The sequence below is a fragment of the Dendronephthya gigantea genome, unplaced genomic scaffold (genome assembly GCF_004324835.1).
Source record: "Dendronephthya gigantea isolate DGI-Jeju-01 unplaced genomic scaffold, DenGig_1.0 000005F, whole genome shotgun sequence".
In the NCBI taxonomy this organism is placed as follows: domain Eukaryota; kingdom Metazoa; phylum Cnidaria; class Anthozoa; order Malacalcyonacea; family Nephtheidae; genus Dendronephthya; species Dendronephthya gigantea.
Window position 1 is genome coordinate 635,732 of NW_021163015.1, and position 22,292 is coordinate 658,023.

General features: G+C 36.4%; 1 protein-coding gene across 1 annotated transcript; it reads left to right on the forward strand.

Moving 5' to 3' along the window:
• The first annotated feature begins 379 nt into the window (after nucleotides 1-379).
• On the forward strand, nucleotides 380-22,198 carry LOC114516128 (cilia- and flagella-associated protein 99-like). The gene is made up of 25 exons (XM_028535509.1): nucleotides 380-690; nucleotides 819-893; nucleotides 1,414-1,483; nucleotides 1,683-1,831; nucleotides 2,097-2,155; nucleotides 2,342-2,436; nucleotides 2,864-2,922; nucleotides 3,037-3,063; nucleotides 3,261-3,341; nucleotides 3,581-3,687; nucleotides 3,794-3,839; nucleotides 18,205-18,293; nucleotides 18,413-18,482; nucleotides 18,673-18,717; nucleotides 19,008-19,097; nucleotides 19,178-19,236; nucleotides 19,634-19,716; nucleotides 20,006-20,058; nucleotides 20,184-20,264; nucleotides 20,436-20,495; nucleotides 20,845-20,928; nucleotides 21,017-21,096; nucleotides 21,270-21,358; nucleotides 21,654-21,736; nucleotides 21,831-22,198. The coding sequence occupies exons 1-25, from the start codon at nucleotides 580-582 to the stop codon at nucleotides 21,918-21,920; spliced, it is 1,935 nt and encodes a 644-aa protein (XP_028391310.1). The 5' UTR covers nucleotides 380-579; the 3' UTR covers nucleotides 21,921-22,198.
• Nucleotides 22,199-22,292: the final 94 nt, after the last annotated feature.

A 22,292-nucleotide genomic window follows, 5' to 3' on the forward strand; every position in this document is an offset into this window, starting at 1 on the left:
TAGAGAAGGTACAATTGTTTCATGGAAATATCTTATGCCATATAAGTCTATTGATTAATTATAATATTTTAGGTTACTGCCACTGAACAGGTGTAGGAGCATGATTGAGTCTGAAGGTTTTGACTTTTGAAACGTGCTAAAGATTTGGCATACCATGAAAAGCTATCTTTGAGTTCTGGTGGTTTGTTACGGATTTCACGGATTTCGTATTTGCGATTAGGAAAGTGTGTCGGTTAGGGACTGGGTTCATAGAGAAAATATTTATTGCGCTAATTACACTGTGATTTGAATTTCCCTCGTACAAGTGGATTGTACCGTAAGGTCCCACCGTGTCCCTCTATAAAGCTTTGTTGTCAAGGCGGTTGCTAAGGAGCCGCCATATTGGCAATTCTTTCATAAACTAGAAGTGCAAGGTATATTTCGTTTAATTTGAACTACTTCTGTTGTTCTGATGAAAGATTTTTCTTAGGAAATTATAGTTATTTGAAGTAGCATGCTTCATTGATTATAAAAATTAAGATCTATTTGTTTTTAACGCGAAATTCGAGTTGAGTCAAAGTGTAGAGTAGAATTCACATCATGAGTTCTGTGAGATTATTGATGAAATATTCAAGTGAGGTTCTCGATACTTACAACTCATCCACTCACGGGGTTGAAGAACATGTAGAAAATTGGTTGAAAAAGAATACGGTGAGAATTTGAGAGACAAAACCATTTTGTTTTTGTCTATCATTCTACCTAGATCATCACACAAGAATTATCTGTCAGCATTGTTAAATATAAATTGGGTAACTCATATTTCATTGTTTTTAACTTAGGTAACAGATGAAAATACAAGAGTATTTGTGATTGAAGTATTTTCCGGGTGTGTCAGACATGAGAGCATTACAAAGGTTGGTATTGTACATCTTGTTAACTGTAATAAAGCAGATTCCATCTAGCTGGCATCTACCAATCCAGGTATTCCTTCATGGTACATTTCCTGTAAATTGTATGCTAAAGATATGCCAAATCTTTAGTTTATAAATCAGTGTCCAATATCTTTGGCATAAACTTCATTGAATATTGCATGCCCCCCTAGGCAACTTAATTGTATTCAGTACTTAATGAGGTTCTGCTGGCAATATTTATCTGGACCTTGATTGTATCTGCATATATGCCCTTCAATGGATAGATTCACCTGAAAACATCCTGTTTTTCTGTTTCGGCATAGTACAATATATTTTTGTATATAAAACAGTGCACTGTGGTGTGGCGTGCACGATAATTATTGCCAGTTCTGACAAAAACTAAATATATGAGCATTAAAACAATGCACATATTGTTTTTAAAACTTGTTTTGGCAATAGTTTTGTTGGGAAAACAATCGGCTAGATTATTGTATTGGTAAATTGGCATTTTCTTTATCTCTAGGTGGTTGTCGATGCATATTATGTAAAAGATGGCAAAAATTGTCTTCGAACAGATAAAAACCTGTACACAGGTATGATGGAAGGGTGTGTTTGAGAATTTGTTGCAACAATTAATTCCTGGTTTCAATATTGCCAATATGCACCTGGTTACCCAGCAGCTAATGTACAGGAGACTGAATGAGATAATTACATGTAGATCTACCTTCGGGTGGGGGCTTAATTTAATTGATAGCAATCAAACCAAACTGAACATTTTTTCCATTCAATCAGTCTTGTGCTATTTGGTGCTGTTTCGGTTGGAAGAACTTGGAGTTGGTTATTTACGTAAACTGGTTGCAACCCAGGACGTCAATAAGATGTTTAGGTTCTTCAAATTTTTCCTTGACGAGAAGAACATTAAAACATGGATGGCTGATGAGGTAAACATGCAGCTATATATCCTATTTGGTCATGAAAGCAGTGGTTCAACTTTTCAAAAACTTATACTTATAAAAGTATATACAGGCTAAAAAATTGCTAGTTTATTATTATTTTTTATTTATTTTTTCTCTAATATTTTATTTTTCCTAGCAAACAAGCTAGTTTAATTTCCACATACTTGTCAGTGCGAGAGTAATTAACATCTGTTACCTAATAATTATAGTATAAGACATTTGGTTATATGAAATTTCAACTATATTTTAGTGGTGCAAATTGTACGATCATTCCTATGTTGAAACAACATTAGTTTCCACCTTGCTAAGGTACGTCATATGTCATCTTTGTAAGCCTAATTAATATATAGAAGAACGAATCTAATTTGCTACATTCTAACTGAATTAACTTTAACATACAATTGAACAGTGCACATACTCTACCTTACTTGTTCGCAATTAGCTTCCGAGTCCTTTTCTTTGAAAACACTAAAGAATGGAAACTGTATTTTACAGCTGGCTTCCAGAGCTACATGATGTGATACTATTGAGATTGGAAGAGAAAATCACCAGTAGGCAAGTTCCTGAACGGCAAAGAAAACCCAAGACCGGTGAGAAATATATTATTACATATATGCATGAATATCCTAATATGAATAGCTTTTTATGTATCGATCCAATCTGATAACAGCCTAAACTATAGGACTAGGTCTACCTGGATGTTTTGGAATGTTCTTATACCTCTATATTGTAATATATTGAGACAGACTGACGAACAAGCATTTGTATCTTATCAGATAGGAGTTTTGTTCTGTTGATTGGAATGATCCTGGGTGAGGCTCGACAGCACACCTAGAGTTGAACGTCCTTTCCAGTTTGGTCCGAACAAATCTGATCGAACCAGCGGTCTGCAAGACTGTTATGCGACGTCTGATTTTTTTCGATTGTAATGTTCCCTCATTCAATCCACGTCTGATCATTCATACCTATATCATAAGATCGTCAATACCTGAAAAGTTCGTTTTTGTGATGTTCTAGATATGAAGCCATTTAAACTAACTCAGCCAAGACCACGGAGTATTCCCGTTCCTGAAAAGGTATGTACAGTAGTGGGCGATTTTTTATACTAGTAAACACGTCCCCTTATGCTGAACACAATTATTATATACACGTATGCTGAATGAAGTCTGTTTTCTCTTACAAACACGTAGATCCCAAAGTTAAAGCCGTCAAAACCAGTAAGTATACTGATGTCAATTTTACCTATCAATCATATCTTTCACAGATTGCCGAATGCATTTTATTACCTCGTGCAAGCATTTCCCCATCTTAATATCTTGTCTAGCCAGCCCCGGTCCCAGTACATCGTCCGGACCCAGATACGATATAATCCCACGATTTTACTTGTTCGCATCGTTTCCATGTCAAACTTTAGGTTCCCCAGAGCACATATGCAACGCCCTCTGTCAACTCTAAGTTAGAAGAGGCGAGATCAAAGAACAGGAGAAAGGCAGAGGTATTTTTTATCGGCGTCGGCCGTGCAATGCATTGCATATACATCTTATATTTTGAACGTATAAAGCTAGTTTACGTGGTTAGAATTCTATGGTAATCCCCAGTCTAAAGAGCTCTAATAACGCTCTTGGCCCTTGCGCTAGCTCTCCTGAATATATTGACTGGCGTCAGACAAAGAATGTTTTTTAAATGGACAATTTGAATTTGAGGTATGAGATCATTTTTTTTCTCGCAATTTAGAGCAACCTGATCACTGCCAATGCTTCGCAATTCCAATGCGCCAATTCTCAGAAATCGGGCAAAACTCAGAGGAAGATGTACGAAATACAAGCGGAGAAAGAATCGAAGTACGTAAGCGATTCGTTTGAAAAGTTTTAAAGACTACAGTCATCGACACAGACATCCTAAAATTGGTCTTAGCTGTGTTAAAAAACATAACTTTATTCCCTCTAGGTTAAGGTTTGATTCTGCGAAAGCCAATCCTGCTCCGTCTTTCATAGTACGTATACACAATTTATATTTGATGATTATTGCATGTTTATTATATCCAGAAACTAGCGTGCCTTTGAGTAATTTTTTTAATATCGAACTGTCGTGTTTTTCGAGTTAAATTTGAACTTCGAAGCAACACCTTTTGCTCCAAGCTTATTCAAAAATTTTTAAGTAGTTTCCGACGCTAGTTTATCCACAATAGCTTGCCGTTAAACCCTTAAACTGGAAGTCAAGTCCGTTCTGCGCATAAGTTCTGCTCTTAACAAGTCAGGGACCTCTGATGTGAGAATGTCTAAATTTCGCATGCTTCTTATTTTTTCTTAACATAAACTCTAGTTCATATTAATTTAGAAGCGTAACGAACCTAAATAGTGTTAGATATTCAGACAGCACATCGTATTTTAAAAAGTAGTGAAGTTCAAAATTAACAAACCGTTTGTTTACATATACGGGCTTGACTTTAAGGGTGTAAATGCGTGGGGTAAATTTTGGAAATTAGGCAAGTGACGATCCAGCAACACTCATATTCATGTTCAGATTGAACAAGGTATGGGGATGAATTTTGGTCAGCGGCATCGGAGACAAGCTGGAACAGCCTGTCTGCACCGCGCCGCGCTGCGTGCGAGTCTGAGTACGACCGACCGAGGTGTGGGTTGCAGGGTTGGTTGATTGAGCTGCGCTCGTCTGCACACTCAACGTCGAAAACTATAACCAAGCGTTCCGCTTTAGTGGTTGCCAATGTTTTATACCCTCGCATATTCATTGAATAATTATTATTATTTCGTTGTATTCAATCAAGTACAGTACATATTTTTGAACATATTAAGATCGTATCTACATCTATATAGATCTACAGCAAATTTATATCTATCCTAAAGTTCACAGCAAATGACATATACATATAGTAATGGAATATTAATGTTTTTTGCAGTACCATATTTTTACTACAATAATAGTTTCCTAAATATGTGAAGTGTAACTATACATCGACTCCAATACCAAATATTTTTCTTTGCTTACCATTCAAGTTCTTATTCCAAGCGTAATCATACTTCTCCAAATACTCGTTTTCTGTTTGTTCCGCCAATTCTACGCCGCTATCCCTACGACAAAGGTCTCCGCTTATTTTCAGCCATCGTGCATGGACACGACATTTTCCGTCAAGGGCTCTCTGGATTATTTTTTCTATGTGGCTTCCATCGGTCATGTATTCACTCAACCGTCCGTACAGAGATCGTCCTGCCTTTCTATGGGTCGAGCCAATGTACACCACGGCTTCTTTCTTTCCCCTGACGGCCTTCAGCTCGTAAATTCCACAACACCTTTCACTATCTGGGCATCGCTTGGCCAGTTGCTGGCGAGTTTTTTCGTTGTAATAATGAGTTGTTTTAACACCCTTTCGTTTAGTACGAAGCGAATAAAGCTTTCCGTGTTTAGTACCAACACTTGACGGCACCATGGCTTCTCGCCACACGCTCCATCTATGTCGCTTTTTATTGATCGTTTTTGATCTCGGATCTTTTATGGTCTCTCTATTTTTTCTCTTCGCCATTTCTCATCGACTCCGAAACGTTCCCTTTGAGTGTGTGCTTGAAATCAGTATTGCACTTTCTCAACAATGCCGCCAAAATTTGAACTTCCAACGGAAATGCGATTGGACCTTGAACTTCTGGCGTGAATGGACAGTGATTCCAGGAACCAGAAGTTCTGGTTCCTGGAATCACTGTCCATTCACGTCATTTACTTTCTGTATTGGTTAGCTTTGTAATATAATATCTGTTGCAGGATCTCTCTGGAAGGACGACCTCTATAGACATAATACGTGGGTAAAAGGTACCTACAGTTTACGGCCGATAAAATCACGTAAAAGGAAATAGCAGTTCAGTTCTTTAATATGTCAAAGCTTGAAAACAAACAGAGCCAAAAACAAACACATAGTTTTATTTTATGATGAGTCCCTGGAGGTGACATGAATATTTCGTATCGATGCGCAATTTGAATATTTGATATAATTACTAAGGTGTCAAATGTGGTATAACAACTGCCTAAAATAGACAAAACACTTCTCGACATTTCGACCTGAGGGCTTTCGTCAGGAGAGATAGTATGATATATGCTAAGTTATTTGAGGACGCTGCAACGCTGCTCCCTGGTTATATTGGAACTTAATTACAAAGGTGCATGATTATCGAGAATTCTGGCCTCTGATTGGTCGAGCAAACTCGGATTATTGCGCGGTAATCAAATATTTGATTGTGGTTTCATTCTCACTACACTAATCCATGAATACATGTTGAATGAAATCTCAACTTGAAGATGGGCATTGCCTGCTCTTCATTGGCTGTCCGTTATAAAATATACTACATTTCTTTGAAAAAATACGAAACGGGCTTGTGGAATTTAGCCATGATCCTCTTACCCCGAGGTCAACACTGCGTTGTCTATCGCCAAGGGTTCACATAGTCTTACTCGTAGCCTCTTTTAGATGCAATCAAAAATACAAATAAAGCTGGAATACTACACTAATAGTGCAAACTATTCGTCTGTTACATTTAATGAAATTATAAATTACACATAATTTGAACATGCATGCAATATCAAATCTATATCATATAATATTCACAGCAGAGTAAATGAAGTATTAATATTTCACAGTACAATTTTTATACCAAAATAACAGATTTCAACGTGCGAACAGTACGAGGGGAATAACGCTCTCCGTCTTGAACCCCGAGTCCCGACACTTCTCGGTACAATGGCTTCTCGCCACGCGCTCCATTTATGCCGCTTTAGGGGCTGTTTGCATGAGCCCCACAGGGAAGGCTAGCCCTACCAAGCGAGATCGCGCGTGCTAATATAAATCCATACTAAAGTACAATTACGTTTACATGAGAAGAGTGCAAAAGCTTTTTCTTGATCGTTTTTGATTGAGGGTCAGGTTCATTCTCTCTCTTTCTCTTCGCCATTCAAAACACTGACGACGTTCAATTGTGATTTCTTGTATTTATCTTGCGTATTCAACAATGGCTTCAATTATTTTGAACTTTTAACGAAAACACTACCCGTAAATATCACCGAAGCATGTTATTCGTGCAAATCTAATTTTAACACCATTCCTAATCATCATCATCATCATCTTGCGACCTCAGCCGAGTCGCACGCCTGGCACGCCAATCTTCCCGGTCTGTCATACAGCGAGCGAGTTCTAAGGCAGAATTCGCCCCCACATCCCTCTTGAGAGTATCGATGAACGTAGACGGCGGGCGACCCACAGCGTCTGCTCCCATGTCAGGCTCTCACAGAACAAGCTCGCCTGCCAAACTGGAGTTATTTTAATCGAAATCTATAATTCGTTTGCCGTTATGAAGCAACCATGATTAGCAAATGCTTATCAATTTGACAGATTTAGTATTTTATTCAAACCTCGGACATAAAAAATCTTCACTGTTTTTTACTTACTTCAAAATTTGACTTGCATGTTCTGATGGCAATCCGGTACCGTGCGAACTATATTTGAAACGTTCACTTTGTGGAATGAATTTTTCTAGAATTTTTTTATTACAAAAGAATTTAAAATGATGATTGCTAAAGAACACATAATAATGACCAAAGGCAAAGAATATACAGTTACAGCATCTCAAAACTGCCAGTAATAATGGAAAGAACTGTAATAATACATTAACTGTTGATCTAATACATTTGATGAAATAAACATTGGACATACAATATGAAATCTCAGTAATCAATATCTTATATAATGTTCGTAGCAAATAACTGTCTTTGGGTAGTAAACGAAATATAAATGTTTTACGGTGACAATCAACTATATTAAGATATAGTATGATAATAAGATTTTTATCTGAAGAAGTTTATATAATATAGCTACTAACTTCGCAGGATACCAATGGCAATGTCAAGAATTTTCCTGTAGATAAAGTTCATGCCAAGTATTATAATTACATGTAGTATAAGTATAATAATAACAAATATTAATTATATTATAATTACATGTAGTATAAGTATAATAAGTAGCTATACTATTTGGATACTGATAGATTTCGTGTGAAGAAGTGTATCTATATTTCAACACCAATATCAAAAACTACCCTTCGCTCACCGTTCAAACGCCTATTCCAAGCATAGTCGTATGCTTCCAAATATAAGTTTTCAACGTCTTCTGCCATTTCAATATCGCCTAAACTAGCAATAAGAGCTCTTTCTACGTTTAACCATCGAACATGGATATCAAAATCAAGATCAAGAGCCCTCTGAATTATATTTCGTACGTGGCTTCCGTGGGTCATGTATTCTCTTATCCTCTCGTACAGAGCACTCTCTGCTTCTCGATGTGTAGAGCCAACATAAACAACTGCTTCTTGATAACCTTTCTCAACTTTTAATTCATAAACGCCCAAATCGTTTTGTGTGTGAAGTTCCTGAAGAGTTTTTTTGTTGTAAAAGTGCGTACTATAAACGCCTTGATGAGCATTCCGAGAGGAATAAATCTCGGGGTCTTCAACGCCGATATCGTATGGCACCATGGCTTCTCGCCACTCACTCCAGTTTAAAGGATTCGAGGGCTTTGTTTGGGGATCATCTATATCTTCTCTATTTACTCTCTCCGCCATTTTTAAACTGCAAAGACGTTCAGTTCGAGATTCTAGAGTCATGCAACCGTCTTTCAAAATGGCGCCAATAATTTAATCCTTTCTCTCTCGGCTTTAACGGAAATATAATTCCTGGGACCAACTTCCGTTTCTTGGAATTCAACATCCTCGTCCCCAGGGCCTAGCTCCGTTGCTCTCCACATGTGGAGAGCAACGGAGCTAGGCCCTGGGACGAGGATGGGAATTCAAGTGCCCATGCATGCACATTTTAAGTTATTTCCTTTCGTTATCGCATTGGCAGTATTTTAAAAGAATTCGATTAGCCCTGCAATATATATATATAATATAATTATAATGTTTATAACTTACAATATCTAAACTCTGTTTATCTGTATCACCTTGTCCTTGTTATAAAGGCGTGTGTCTGAAGAGGTTTGATTTCATGACCATTTGAGTGCTATACGGGAAGGGAAACTTTGGCGCGCTGTTTAATTTCGACAAACTTAATTCACATGGATTTAAAAAACGATTCTAATTTCCTGATCTAAAAATGGTACTATGACTATGTCTATGTACTCTACCAGCCCTAAAAGACATTAAACTTAACTAATTATATTATAACGTTATGATGAATAATTGTTGGGGGAGGGTTGCTTACTCATCACAGATAATCATTTCATTTGTTAGAATGTGCTTATCAATATAGCTTTAGTTATTATATAGGAATGTTCTTATTAAGGCTTCCGCCGTTTCCTGGTCGACAAAGACAAAAGGTTCATTACTATAATTATGTGAATATTAAATAAAATATATCTAATATTATGCAGCACAATTTCTATACTAAAACGTTACAAATCACAAATGGTTTGTCTAATGTTGGACGCGCGTCGATATTAAAAACACTAAAAATTGTCCTTCGCCTACCATTCATACGAATATTGCAAGCATAATCATAGCTTCGCAGGTCCCTGTTTTCCAGCTTTTGCGCCAGTTCTCTTCCCTGTTCAGCGTTCCTAAAAAGGTGTGCGCTTACTTTCATCCATCGTACCCAGATCTTAAACCCCGCTACAAGAGCTCTCTGAATTATCTCTTCCGTGAAGCATGTGTTGCTTATCCGTCCGTCCACGTAGGGATCTTCCTGCTTCTCTACATGTACTCCTAACGTACACAACTGCTCGTTGATTGTTTCTTCGAACTCCCAATTCATAAATCCCACAACATTTCTGACAGCATTTGTCGAAAAGTTTCTTACGAGTTCTACTGTTGTAGTAATGCCTTCTATGATGATTCTGTTGTGGAAAGCGTCGTTCGGGTTTGCCATACCGATGTTGTCTGGTACCATAGCTTCTCGTCAGAACTGCGAAGGGCGTTCAGCTGAGATTCTTGAATAGTGCGATTCTTAAATAGTGCTGCCTCAACAATGCCATAGTAATTTGAACTTGCAGCAGAAACACTTCTTACATCACCGGAAGTGTTTAGAATGTTTCGAAATTCAACGTTAACAAGGGCATATACCTACATAGGTTTTAGGGTCATTTGCAATTTTAATTAATTTAACAGACAGCAAGACCTATATAATATTTTTTTATTTCACGTGTTGTCAAAATAAAAAAAAAACACTAGCCGAAGTTTTACCCTTAACGAACAAAGATTATCACAGATGAAGTTTTTGAGTCCTTTGCCTCACTATAGTTAGTTGTCCGTACGTTCCCGTTTAGAAATTATTCTATTATATGCAGGAAGTATATTTTAATATCGAAAGTGAACACCTCAAACAAGCACTCAAATTCGCAAAATCGGAGACAAAGTTCCGGGAATTATACTTCCGTTGCAGCTTACAAGTCAAAATGAGTGCTAAATTTTAGACAGAGACGTTAAACAGACAGTTCAGGCTGTCTTATATTAGGATTTCTGGAATTTTGAACAAGTATATTCTGAACAAGCATATAACAAGTGGATAAAAGTCAAGTCAGACTTGAACGGTTGCGTAAAATACCAAAATTCTCCTGTTGGACTCGGTTTGACCCCATACATATATCAATAATTTCCCTATGTATATATCATTTAACTGCATGGAAGGATCTTGCCTGAATCATTAAAGGGAGACTTAGAGGAGATATATGTTTCACATGCGAGACGCGTTCATGTGTAAATCAGTTCAAAATACCAGGACTCGTAATAACTTTTTAATACTTTACGATCTTAATATATGATATACCAATTTTTATAGATATAAGATATGATAGGACAAATTTTAACTGCAATACTTAGCATATAGTATGTTTGTAATATGCATCGCAATTTAGCATAATATTGTAATATGCATCGCAATTTAGCTTTTTAGAATAGCTATTTGATGTGTAATTTTTCAATAATAATAATAATAATAATGCATTTAGCGCTTTTCCGAATGTGCTGATGTAGTATATAACTTAAATCTAGAATTGCCTTGCAAATCGAGTAAACATATATAGGAATACATTTATTTAACCAAACGTAGTTACAACAACTAAGAATTTAATTATGCAATATACTAACATATACTCACTGAAATGCATGCATGTATTTAAGCATTGGCTGCATTGCCATTGGAATACAATGTGAAATCTAATATATCTATATAATGTTCGTAGCAAATAACTGCATGTAGGTAGTAAACGAAATATAACTATTTTACGGTGCCAATCAGCCGTTCTATTAGATTTTTATCTCAGGAAGTTATAATGTACTAAATTCGCAGGATACCAAGGTCGACAATTTTCCTATTTATAAAGTTCATTGCAAGTATTTTAATTATATATAGTAAGCAAAGTAATAATTTTTCACAGTAGCTACCATTTGGATACTGATAAATGTCGTGTGAAGAAGTTTATCTACGTTTTAACACCAATAGCAAAAACTATCCTTCGCTTCCCGTTCGAACGCGTATTCCAAGCATAGTCGTATTTTTCCAGATATTCGTTTTCAACGTCTTCTGCCAACTCATCCTCATCTATTCCAGGACACAGGTCTTCCTTTATTTTCAACCATCGAACATGGATTTCAAAATCACGATCAAGCGCCTTCTGGATTATATTTGCTATGTGGCTTCCGTGGGTCATGTATTCTCTTATCCTCTCGTACAGAGAACTCTCTGCTTCTCGATGTGTAGAACCAACGTAAACAACTGCTTCTTGATAGCCTTTCTTAACTTTTAATTCATAAACGCCGCAACAATTCTCGTAATCGTTAGAACATTGTCTGTCAAGTTTCTGAAGAGTTTTTCTGTTGTAAAGGTGCGTTCTAACGCCATAACGAGCAGTTCGAGGGGAATAAATCTTGGGGTCTTCAGCGATATCGTATGGTACCATGGCTTCACGCCACACGCTCCATCTTAGACGTTCCCCCCGAACTGTTTTTGATTGGGGATCTTCATTTTTTTCTCTTTTCTCTCTCTCTGGCATGTCAAAACTGCGAGGACGTTCAGTTGAGATTCTGGAATCATGTGCACATTTGAAAATGGCGCCAACAATTTAAACCTTATAAACGGAAATATGGTTCCTGGAATCGAGTGTCGGTTTCAGGTCATTTCCTTTCGATATCGTTTAGACTTTGTAACTATAATACCGATAAAATTGAAACAGATCTTCGTCCTTCGTATTTCGCAATCATTTCATGTATATATTGTTAAGGTAGGACAGTAGCTATATATAAGTATATCGGTTTACGATTGATGAAATCATAGTAGACGAATATTCTCCCAAATGGCACGGTATGCCATTTGTTAACGAGATTTTTTTCGTTTGACAGACGCAATCGAGTGAGTAGTTATGAATGGTCTCCGTATAAGTGCCCTTTTTATTTGAACGTTCGTAGATTATCGACTCGTTCACATCTATCGAAAGATGAAATCTTCGAAATGCGCATTAATATAATCACCTGTGTTATTATAAACGGAAGATGATGGCCGATTTAATTTAAAACTCGTTCCTTTTTAAAATATCCTCTAGAAGAAATGTTTTGTACGTTCAAGACCTGCAAATATATAACCATGTTTAACGTATTTGCTCCGTGGTCATCAGTCTGGGCACAGCTACGTCGCAATCTTTTCTTCATTAACCTTTAATCATAAGTGCAGTAAATTTTTACGTTCATCCATTAATGATGCATGGCTGTGATGCAAATTAGTGTACAAGCGACAGCCATTTTGTCTCTAATATCTGGTAATGATTTATATATGAATAATTCCCCTGTATATAGGTGTATATATCGATAAACGGGAACTTAATGTGTAGTGTAGACGTTCAATATCGAAGAATCCTGCCCAAATCAATAAAAAGAGACTCTAGTCAATCAATAAAAGTGGGAAGGTATATTTTTCACCCCCGAGCCGTACATATATATATATATATATATATATATATATATATATATATATATAAATATATATTATATATAATATATAATATATATATATATATATATATATATAATTATATATATATATATATAGTCGATCTAGGAAAGGTTGTCCGAAAATTTATAAATATATACAAATAGTTGTGACATGTGACCACATATTTCCATCACGTGTCATATCTAATTACGCATGCAAACGCTGCAAAATTGCTTTAAGGTTATTGCTTAGTTGGGATATTTTTGTTGTAAAATGCCTAAGCCGTATTCAGACTATATAAGATGGGGGATTGTGTGGCAAAAATTGTTTTATAACAGGTCTTCAACCATGGTTGCTGTCGATTTGTTTGTTTCGCCAAGGACAGTAAATCGCGTTTTCAACCTGTTTATTAATACTGGTAACGTTACGTTGCCCCATAAGTTTGGCAGGCCTCTTTGTAGCACAACACTTACCAGCATGAGGAACTGGCAATATGTGAAATAATTCTCAGACATCCAGAGTTATACCTTAGGGAAATCGCCGATCAATTAGAAAACGCTGACATTCGGTGATAAACGGGCTCTCAGATAAAATAAATGAAGGTATATATTTTACTAATAGCCTGTTGTCACATTGTTTACGCTTTGCCAGCTATGAATTTAACGATTTTGCATGCGTAATTAAGTGCGACACGTGATCGAAATATGTGGTCACATGTCACAACTATTTGTATATATGTATATATTTTCGGACAACCTTTCCTAGATCCACTATATATATATATATATATATATATATATATATATATATATATATATATATATATACACCCATTTGCAAAAACGTTGGCCGCAGATAGATAGATAGATAGATACTCGAAGTCTAATTAGAATTGCATATGAATGCGTTTGCATGGGATTTCAATCATATTACACAACATATGCAATTCTAATTAGATTTCGGGTATCTATCTATATATCTATCTGCGGCCAACGTTTTTGCAAACGGGTATATATATATATATATATATATATATATATATATATATATATATATATATATATATATATATATATATATTTATTTATATATATATACACCCGTTTGCAAAAACGTTGGCCGCAGATAGATATATAGATAGATACCCTAATTAGAATTGCATATGTTGTGTAATATGATTGAAATCCCATGCAAATGTAATCATATGCAATTCTAATTACACTTCGAGTATCTATCTATCTATCTATCTGCGGCCAACGTTTTTGCAAATGGGTGTATATATATATATATATATATATATATATATATATATATATATATATATATATATATATATATATATACGGGTGTATATGTATATATATGATATTCAAAATATCAGGACTTATTCAGTTGTTTTTTGAAAGTTCTTAGCTAGAATATTGGATCTAGAATTGCGTTGCAAATCGTGAAAATATAAGAGTGCGTTAACCAAAGCGTAGTTAGAACAACTAAGAATTTAATTCGCTTAAATTCACAACTGCATAACATACAATATAGGCTAGCTGCTACTTATAGAAACTTATTAAAGTGCATGCATGCATGTATTTATATATATAGCTTATAGCAAGTATAGTTGGGAATGTGGATATAGTAAAATAAACTACAGTTCTCAGTAGCTATACAATCTTTATACTAAATTTATCGATTTAAAGCAATCTAAGTGTAACTAACTATATATCAACATCAATGTCAAAAATTTCTCTTCTCCCACCATTTGAACGCTCGTTCCACGCGTAGTTATACTTCCCGAGAAACTTGTTTTCAAGCTCCTCCGCCAATTTTTTCCCGTCTCTTCTGAGAGAATCTCCTGGGCTCAATTTCATCCACCTAACATAGACTTTAAACTTCTTATTCAGAGCTCTTTGTATGATTTCTCTAATATGACTTCCGTCTTTCATATATTCACTAATGCGTTTATACATCGATCTTCCAGCTTGTCGGTGAGTTGACCCCACGTACACAACTGCTGTGTTGCTGCCTTTAAGAATTTTCAATTCGTAAACTCCCAAGCACTTTTCGTTCTTGGGACATTGTTTTAAGAGCCGCTTACGAGTCTTCTTGTTGTAATAATGCTGTGTTCTGAAACCCGGCGGAGCGGAACGCAGCGAGTAAAGTTCTGTGTCATCCTCGCCGATTACACGTGGAACCATTGCTTCATACCATTTGCTCCATCTTAGTCGCGTTTCCCTGAACTTTGTTGATTTAGGGTCTTGCTCTTCATCTTCTCTATCCGTTCTGCTCCTCATGTCAAATATGGTCAAAACTACGAGGTCGTTTGGTTGAGAGGTAATTTGAATCTTGTCTCTTCAAAAATGGCGCCAATAATGCCATTATCAACAATGTATGAGTCCGCGATACGTTCTGTTCGATAGCGGATGCACCAATGAACACAGTCGAACTTGCAATATAAATGTATAGTTATAGAATTAAGAACGCTAAATTTCCTAAAATCAACGTCACTTTTTACGTTTGCCAAAATAGGATCTTGTTGCTGCCATGAAGATCAATGGCCCTGTTTAAAAATTAGGTGATAACGAATTTATTTTACCTTTTGAGGATATGGTTCTTCCAGCGTAGACCATGTAGACGCGTATACTATTAACACTAAAGTCCATAGGATCCTTCATTTTCATGTTACATTTATAGAAAATCTGCTAACGATTAGCCTTTTGCCAAAATTGAGTGCAAAATTATAAATACTTCTCGAATTATACCCAAAATAAGAAGACGAAATTTGAAGAATTGCCCTTTAGCAAGTAAAATCTGATAATTTTCACCTCATTGACTATCGTAACCTTATAATCTGGCAATTTTCTAGCTAGTTTTCATATGCAAATTCTGTAATTTCGCTGCCATAGCATGACAGGCATACATACGACCGAAATTGTTGGCAATGGCAACCAAGATACAATTCCTGGAACTATAGTTTGTGATTCCTCGAATCCGAATGCCCATTTAAGTACTTTCAATTTTGATGTCATTTTGCGACATGACAAAATTCGCCGAAGTAGATCTTTCTGTTATATTTCAGCAAGTTGATGTTCATCCTCTGAAAAACAGACAAAGCGGCCGGGGTTATTTTCTGTGTCGGGTTAAAATTTCGTGATTATTTTTAAAATGTGATCAAATTGTAGCCATCGGTGTAACGGATAACTGCACACAACCATATATTTCATTTATTGATTGCAAAGACAGGATATTAAGAATCACAAAGCTTGCATAAGTAAGATAACGCGAATTAGAATGCTATCAAAGTAGCGCCCCGTTTACGCTATACCGGATTGCTTCCGGAGTGGGTCAAATTTTGTAGCTATTAAAAGGCATAAAAATTTTACTGTTTCAGATCGAAATAAATATACCAAATCTATTAAACATGGTCAAAATAATAAGCATTTGCTACTAACCAGATATCGTGATAAGGGAATCCGGTATAGTGTAAACGGGGCCTAAGTTACATCACATTTGATACATTTAATTAAAATTTGATGATGCCGTTTAGTCTATATCGAAGCTATCTATTCGTTCATAACAAGTAGTTAGAGTAATGGCATACTTAGACAATACAAACATATTTCTATTATAAAATACCAGGTCTCCTTGAGAATAAGTTTGTTTATATTCTAACCGCGATGCCAAAAATTTGTCTCCGTTGATCGTTGGAAAGCTTATTCCAAGCGTAATCATACTTTTCCAGATACGTGTTTTCAATAATTTCTGCCAACTCATCATCGTCTATTCCAGGGCAGAGGTTTTCCTTTATTTTCAACCATCGAACATGGATTTCAAAATCACGATCAAGAGCCCTTTGAATTATCTTTCTTATGTGGCTTCCGTGGGTCATGTATTCTCTGATCCTTTCGTACAGAGAACTCGCATCTTCTCGATGTGTAGAGCCAACGTAAACAACTGCTTCTTGATCGTCGTTCTCAACTTTTAATTCATAAACCCCACAACAATTCTCGTATTCGTTAGAACATTGTCTGTCAAGTTTCTGAAGAGTTTTTTCGTTGTAAAAGTGCGTTCTAACGCCATGACGAGCAGCTCGAGGGGAATAAATCTCGGGGTATTCAGCGCCGATATCGTATGGTACCATGACCTCACGCCACACGCTCCATCTTAGGCGTTCCCCCCGGACTGTTTTTGTTTTGGGATCTTCATTTTCTTCTCTTCTCTCTCTCATCGCCATGTCAAAACTGCGAGGACGTTCAGTTGAGATTCCGGAATCAAGTGCACATTTGAAAATGGCGCCAACAATTTGAACCTTATAAACGGAAATATAATTCCTGGAATCGATTTCCGATTCTCAGAATTCGAGTGTCCGTTTTAGGCCATTTTCTTTCGATATCGTTTAGACTTTGTAACTAAATAAGTGTCGGTTAACGATTGATGAAATCAGAGTGGACGAATATTCTCTCAAATAGCACGGTATATGCTATGAGACAGACGCACTCGAGTGAATAGTATATATATGTATATATATTCTACAGAAAAACCTTACCGATAAGTGAACTAGAAATAAGTAAACTGAAAAATACACGCTGCACAACAACTATGAGATGTTATGATATTCATTTAACGTATGTTAATGTGCAAACATGCATTACATGACAATGCTTAGTGTCCCTCTTTTTTGCTCTTGAAACGGCCTTTATTCTTGCTGGCATAGATTCCATAGGTTTTTTGATGTCGCACGTTCAATACCCTGCCAGCATTCGTTGACCACTTGCCTCAAGTCATTCTGGCTGGTGGGTCTGTGCCTCGCCCTTTTTTTGTGCCAGCAAAGACGAGCTGGTAAGCATGCTATACAGTATGATGCTTCTCTCTGCAGAGAATATTGTATAGGCTCTGCATGTGAAATTTGCGGGAGAATTGATGGTATAAATCACATAGATTTTAAAAATCTTACGGAGTGGCGCAGCCAGCCTGACGACTTTGTCCAGCTATGTAAATTTCGAGTTATTATAATTATTCGTGTCTTTAGAAATCTATTGTTTTCACAGTCAATGAAACACCAAGATATTAGCATAGCGGGACAAATTGTCAGGCTGGCTACGCCACTGATCTTACCAAGAGCTGTTTCAATCATCTTGCCACTGTTAGTCAGATGTTCGTTTATCCGTCTGTAAATAGATCTCGCGATCTACACGACGGCAATTTTATTGTTTTGCGGATTTTTATATTAATTTATCTATTTTTAGCTATTTTTATCTATTAAACTCTCCACGTGCATCCCACCTCATGCAGCTAATGAACCAACACCATCTACCACATTTCAATTAATTTATGAAATGGCATAATAATTTAAACAATAGTGTGTTAAATTATTCCTAACTTTTGGCATTTTCTAGCATGATAATCTTCCCATCAAACTGAACGCAGCTACGATCATGAGAGAGGGACAGTTGTATCAAAAAAGAGAACAAGATGAGATAAAAAAGTGTGAAGTGTTTTAACTATTTTTTGTTTGTTTTGTTTTTGTTTCTAATCATTGTTTGGGTCGCTTTTTGAGGTTAAAGTTTGTTTAGTTCATACTTTAACTATTTTTGTTTTTTGTAGGCTGATGGAACTAGAGAAGGGTGGTAAAGATGCTACGGATTTCTACAGATGGCAAGAAGATATGAGAAAGGTATCTGTACAACTTGCTGTCTGCCGACCAGCCTGCCGGCATGACCGTCTGCCTGTCTGTCTGCCCGCCTGCCTGCCTGCCTGACCGTCTGCATGCCTGTCTGTCTGTCCGCCATACCCATCACTTATAGTTGTACTTGCATTAAAGTGTCTATTATGAACACAAATGTGAATATTTTTTCTTCGTGCAGAAAGATATGGAAGAACAGCTCGCAGACATTGAACGAAGAAGATTGGTAAGTTCAATGAAGCTCTATCGTTTCATCTAATCTGTATCAAGACCTCGGTATCTCAGAGGGTGGGGACTCTCTTCCAGAGGGTGAAATCTTCATTTTTCCAGATGGGTTTCCTTCTTTTTTGGCTATATATACGATGCAAAGAATTTGCGATGAATGTAACTTCACAAGTTCTTGGTTGACATTATATCCTAAGCTCAACCCCTTTGAAAACAGTAATTGTGATAATACACGAGCATTGAACCACTGCTGAACCATACGCAAATTTCAAATGTGTTTTGTTTTGACAGGAAGGAATGTTGAGTTATGAAGAAGCAATCATGGCGAGGCAGAACTTAATCAGGGAGAACCAAAGCAAAGTTGCTGAGATTAAGGAAGAGGTTGGTGAATTGCAGCTTCATTTTTACTACGGTATTTCAGCAAATTCTAAGCAACACTGGAAAATGTTGGGATTTTTTAGACGAGGGAGATGATCAAGGAATATTTAGAGAAAAAATTTAAAGAAGAACAAGACATGAGGTGAGACTAAAAAGCGGAAAGTGGTTTTCGTGCGCACGTTAGTACAAACCACATTATCTCGCGCCATTTTTCAGCCAATCAACGCCCAGAAAGGTTGTCGAAATGAAAATCATCCTGCAGTATTTAATTAATTAAATATTTTGTTATTCTTCATGGAACCAGTCGAAATTTTGTGGCTATGTTAAGTTATAAGAACCATAATTTTCACTAAATCTAAGATGCTATAGTATTGGATATGGCTTCCAAGAATCAATAAATAGTCAAAGTTGACAAATCTGTAACCATGCAGAGTGGATATCTATAGCGCTACCCTGGTATATCACAGTTGTGATCAAGCCTTCTTTTCTTGCTCGGGCCTGGATCAAACTACTCACAACATAACTATCATATTCCACAGACGTTTGGTTGAGGAGACAATGCAGGGACATCAAAATACGAAAGAATCGAGAAAACGTCTCCAGAACTACAAACAGAAACTTGGTAAGAAATGACAAAGCACCTTTTCTCTTTTTTCGTATCACATCTATAACAGTCTCTCTCAGTATTGCTCTTGTTCAGGCAATAGACGACAATTTTTTGCTAAAATTTTTTTTAAAAAAATCAAATCATGTCATCTTCACCGTCCAACCCCTTCAACACAAGGCAACGTATGTGCATAAGCTCATAAAGCTATGTGTTCAAATGCTTCAAAACAGTTGTAGCACCTAATTTGGCCACAGCTGAATACGTAGCTCAGCTTTGTAACTCCACTTTCTACATTTTTCCTCAGTGCAAGAAGTGAATAAGGAGAGTCGAGAAATAATGAAAAGGGCTTTGGAAGAAGTGAGTCAATTAATTATAACTTTATAATTGAGCGAAAATAGCCTGCGACATTAGCAAATGATAGGTTTCCATGAAGATAATGTGTTTTAAGGAATGTTGTAAATCATGTATTTTTTCTCATTTAGGCAGAAGAAGAAATGCGTCAGAAAGTATCGTTGATTGCCAAAATAAAAGCAATCGAAAGTGTTCCTGTTATTAGGTTTAAGGTAAATTTTAGTTATACAAACATGGATGTTCAACATAGAGTTTGTGGCCATTGAGAGAAACCATATTTATAAAACACGTTAATAATACATTTTGCTTATAGATTCTCGCCAGAAACAGTGTTAGAAATGTGTTAGGACAAATCTATGTGATATTTTTTTCTTTTGATCTAGTATGTTGACCTGACGGAAACTTCAGGCGCTGGGCTTCTGAATGAAATGTCCATCGCAGAGGTACTGAAGAACTCGAAATTATCTGTTATGCGACTCGCTTTCCATTCACCCCAATTTTTCTCGAAGATATATTAGAGTTATATACCATTTACCCTAATGGGGTTTGTCTAAACTTGGGTTTCATTCAAATATATGACATGCGTCTGTCGTATGAGTCAAACCACTGCTAATATTTGTTGTCGTAAGCCCGGTGTACGTAAGAATTGATGTGACTCATGTGAGCTCAGGAGACAGAACCAACGCTAGGACTTTCAATGCAGGATGTGGATTCTGATACATCCAACACCATTGTTTATATAGCACAAAAACCATCGCCTTCGACCTAATTTCAACTAATCTCTTACTTAAGTTAAGGGAAAGATTGAGTTTACTAAAAACTGCCGAAGAAGAAGAGCTTGAAAAGAAACGAGATGATATCCTCAGATCTAAAGTCGTAAGTCGGTGTATTTGATGACTTGAGAACTAAAATAAGAAATGTTAACCTGCGTCAGATATGATATGTATGCAATTGTATTCTTCAGGAGAAAGATGAGATGCTAATGAAGACTCTAGCGAAGATTTCCAAGTGTAGAGAAGAACAGGAGAATGAAGCTATGGTGAGGTAAGAAAGCGAAACTAATTGGTACCACTGATCTGAAAACAAAAACTGGATAACGCATGTGCTGTATATTAATGTGCCATCGTTGATGCAACTGCAACAAAAAAAAATTCAAGCTTATATGAAGTCTAAATGACACCAAAAGGTTAATTTTATTATTTTGCCTTCTTTGGTAGGCAACAAAAGAAACGAAAAGCTGTAAAACCAGAAGTAAACGATCCAAAGGTTGAAGAACTTAGGCAGAAATTGGAGCAAAGACGAGCTGGTAAGCATACTACAGTATGATGCATCTGTCTGCAGAGAATATTGTATAGGCTCTGCATGTGAAATTTGCGTGAAAATTGATGGTATAAATCACATTCTTTGCCAGACTGAATTAGGTTGCAAATTGTGTAGCATTTTCGTACACTTTGAACTCTGCTTGTCGTACTAAATATCTACTGAATTTGCAATGTTCTTTCAAATTATCGTGATATTCTGCATTATATTCGTTCCGGTTAAAAAAAGTAGTGTTATATTCAATTAGTTTGTCTTTTTGGACATATATCATTTATCCATAGAACGCGAGTCAATAACTCGACATTCATCAACCACAAACAAACGTTGCACTTTTCAACAACAAGAAATTTTACGACAAGAAAAGGTCAGTAATCTTAATCCCAACATTAATCCTAATTCGAATCTGAACTTTAATCCAATCGGAGTTGCAATTCAAACACCTACTTGATTTTATATAGACCCGGTTAGAAAATATGAAGTGGACTGGGCTAGAAAAACGACATGAAAACACAGCAAGATTAAAGTCAAGAGGATTACTAACACAATAACACTGCATACATGACGTACCGAAGGTAAGGTAGTAATGGTCAGCATTAAGCCTTCCTGAGTAACAACTCTTGTGTTATGTTTGGTAATGCAGTGTTTGTCATCGTTTGGGCCAGACAGATCTCTGTTTTATAACTTTGTATAGCTATAGCTTTATAGCTAGCCGTTTTGAAGCGCAGTTAGTGCTACGCTGGAAGCTTACCATCAGTGGCTCGCTCGAAAGAAAGCGTAAATAACTGTATAAAATTGTAAATAAAATTGTCAAGTGTTAATAAACAAGTGATGGTATAATTATTATCCAACGAGCACACGTTTGTTTAGAAGCTAGAAGCCTAGCTTTTCAACAAGTGCATTTGTCATTGTAAAAAATGTGA

What these genes read in the sequence shown, in the direction of transcription:
- LOC114516128 (XM_028535509.1), top strand. Translation starts at nt 580, where the DNA reads ATGAGTTCTGTGAGATTATTGATGAAATATTCAAGTGAGGTTCTCGAT. An exon ending in AAAGAAGAACAAGACATGAG is followed by an intron (nt 19,237 to 19,633) that starts GTGAGACTAAAA and finishes CATATTCCACAG; the next exon opens with ACGTTTGGTTGAGGAGACAA. An exon ending in ATATCCTCAGATCTAAAGTC is followed by an intron (nt 20,929 to 21,016) that starts GTAAGTCGGTGT and finishes TGTATTCTTCAG; the next exon opens with GAGAAAGATGAGATGCTAAT.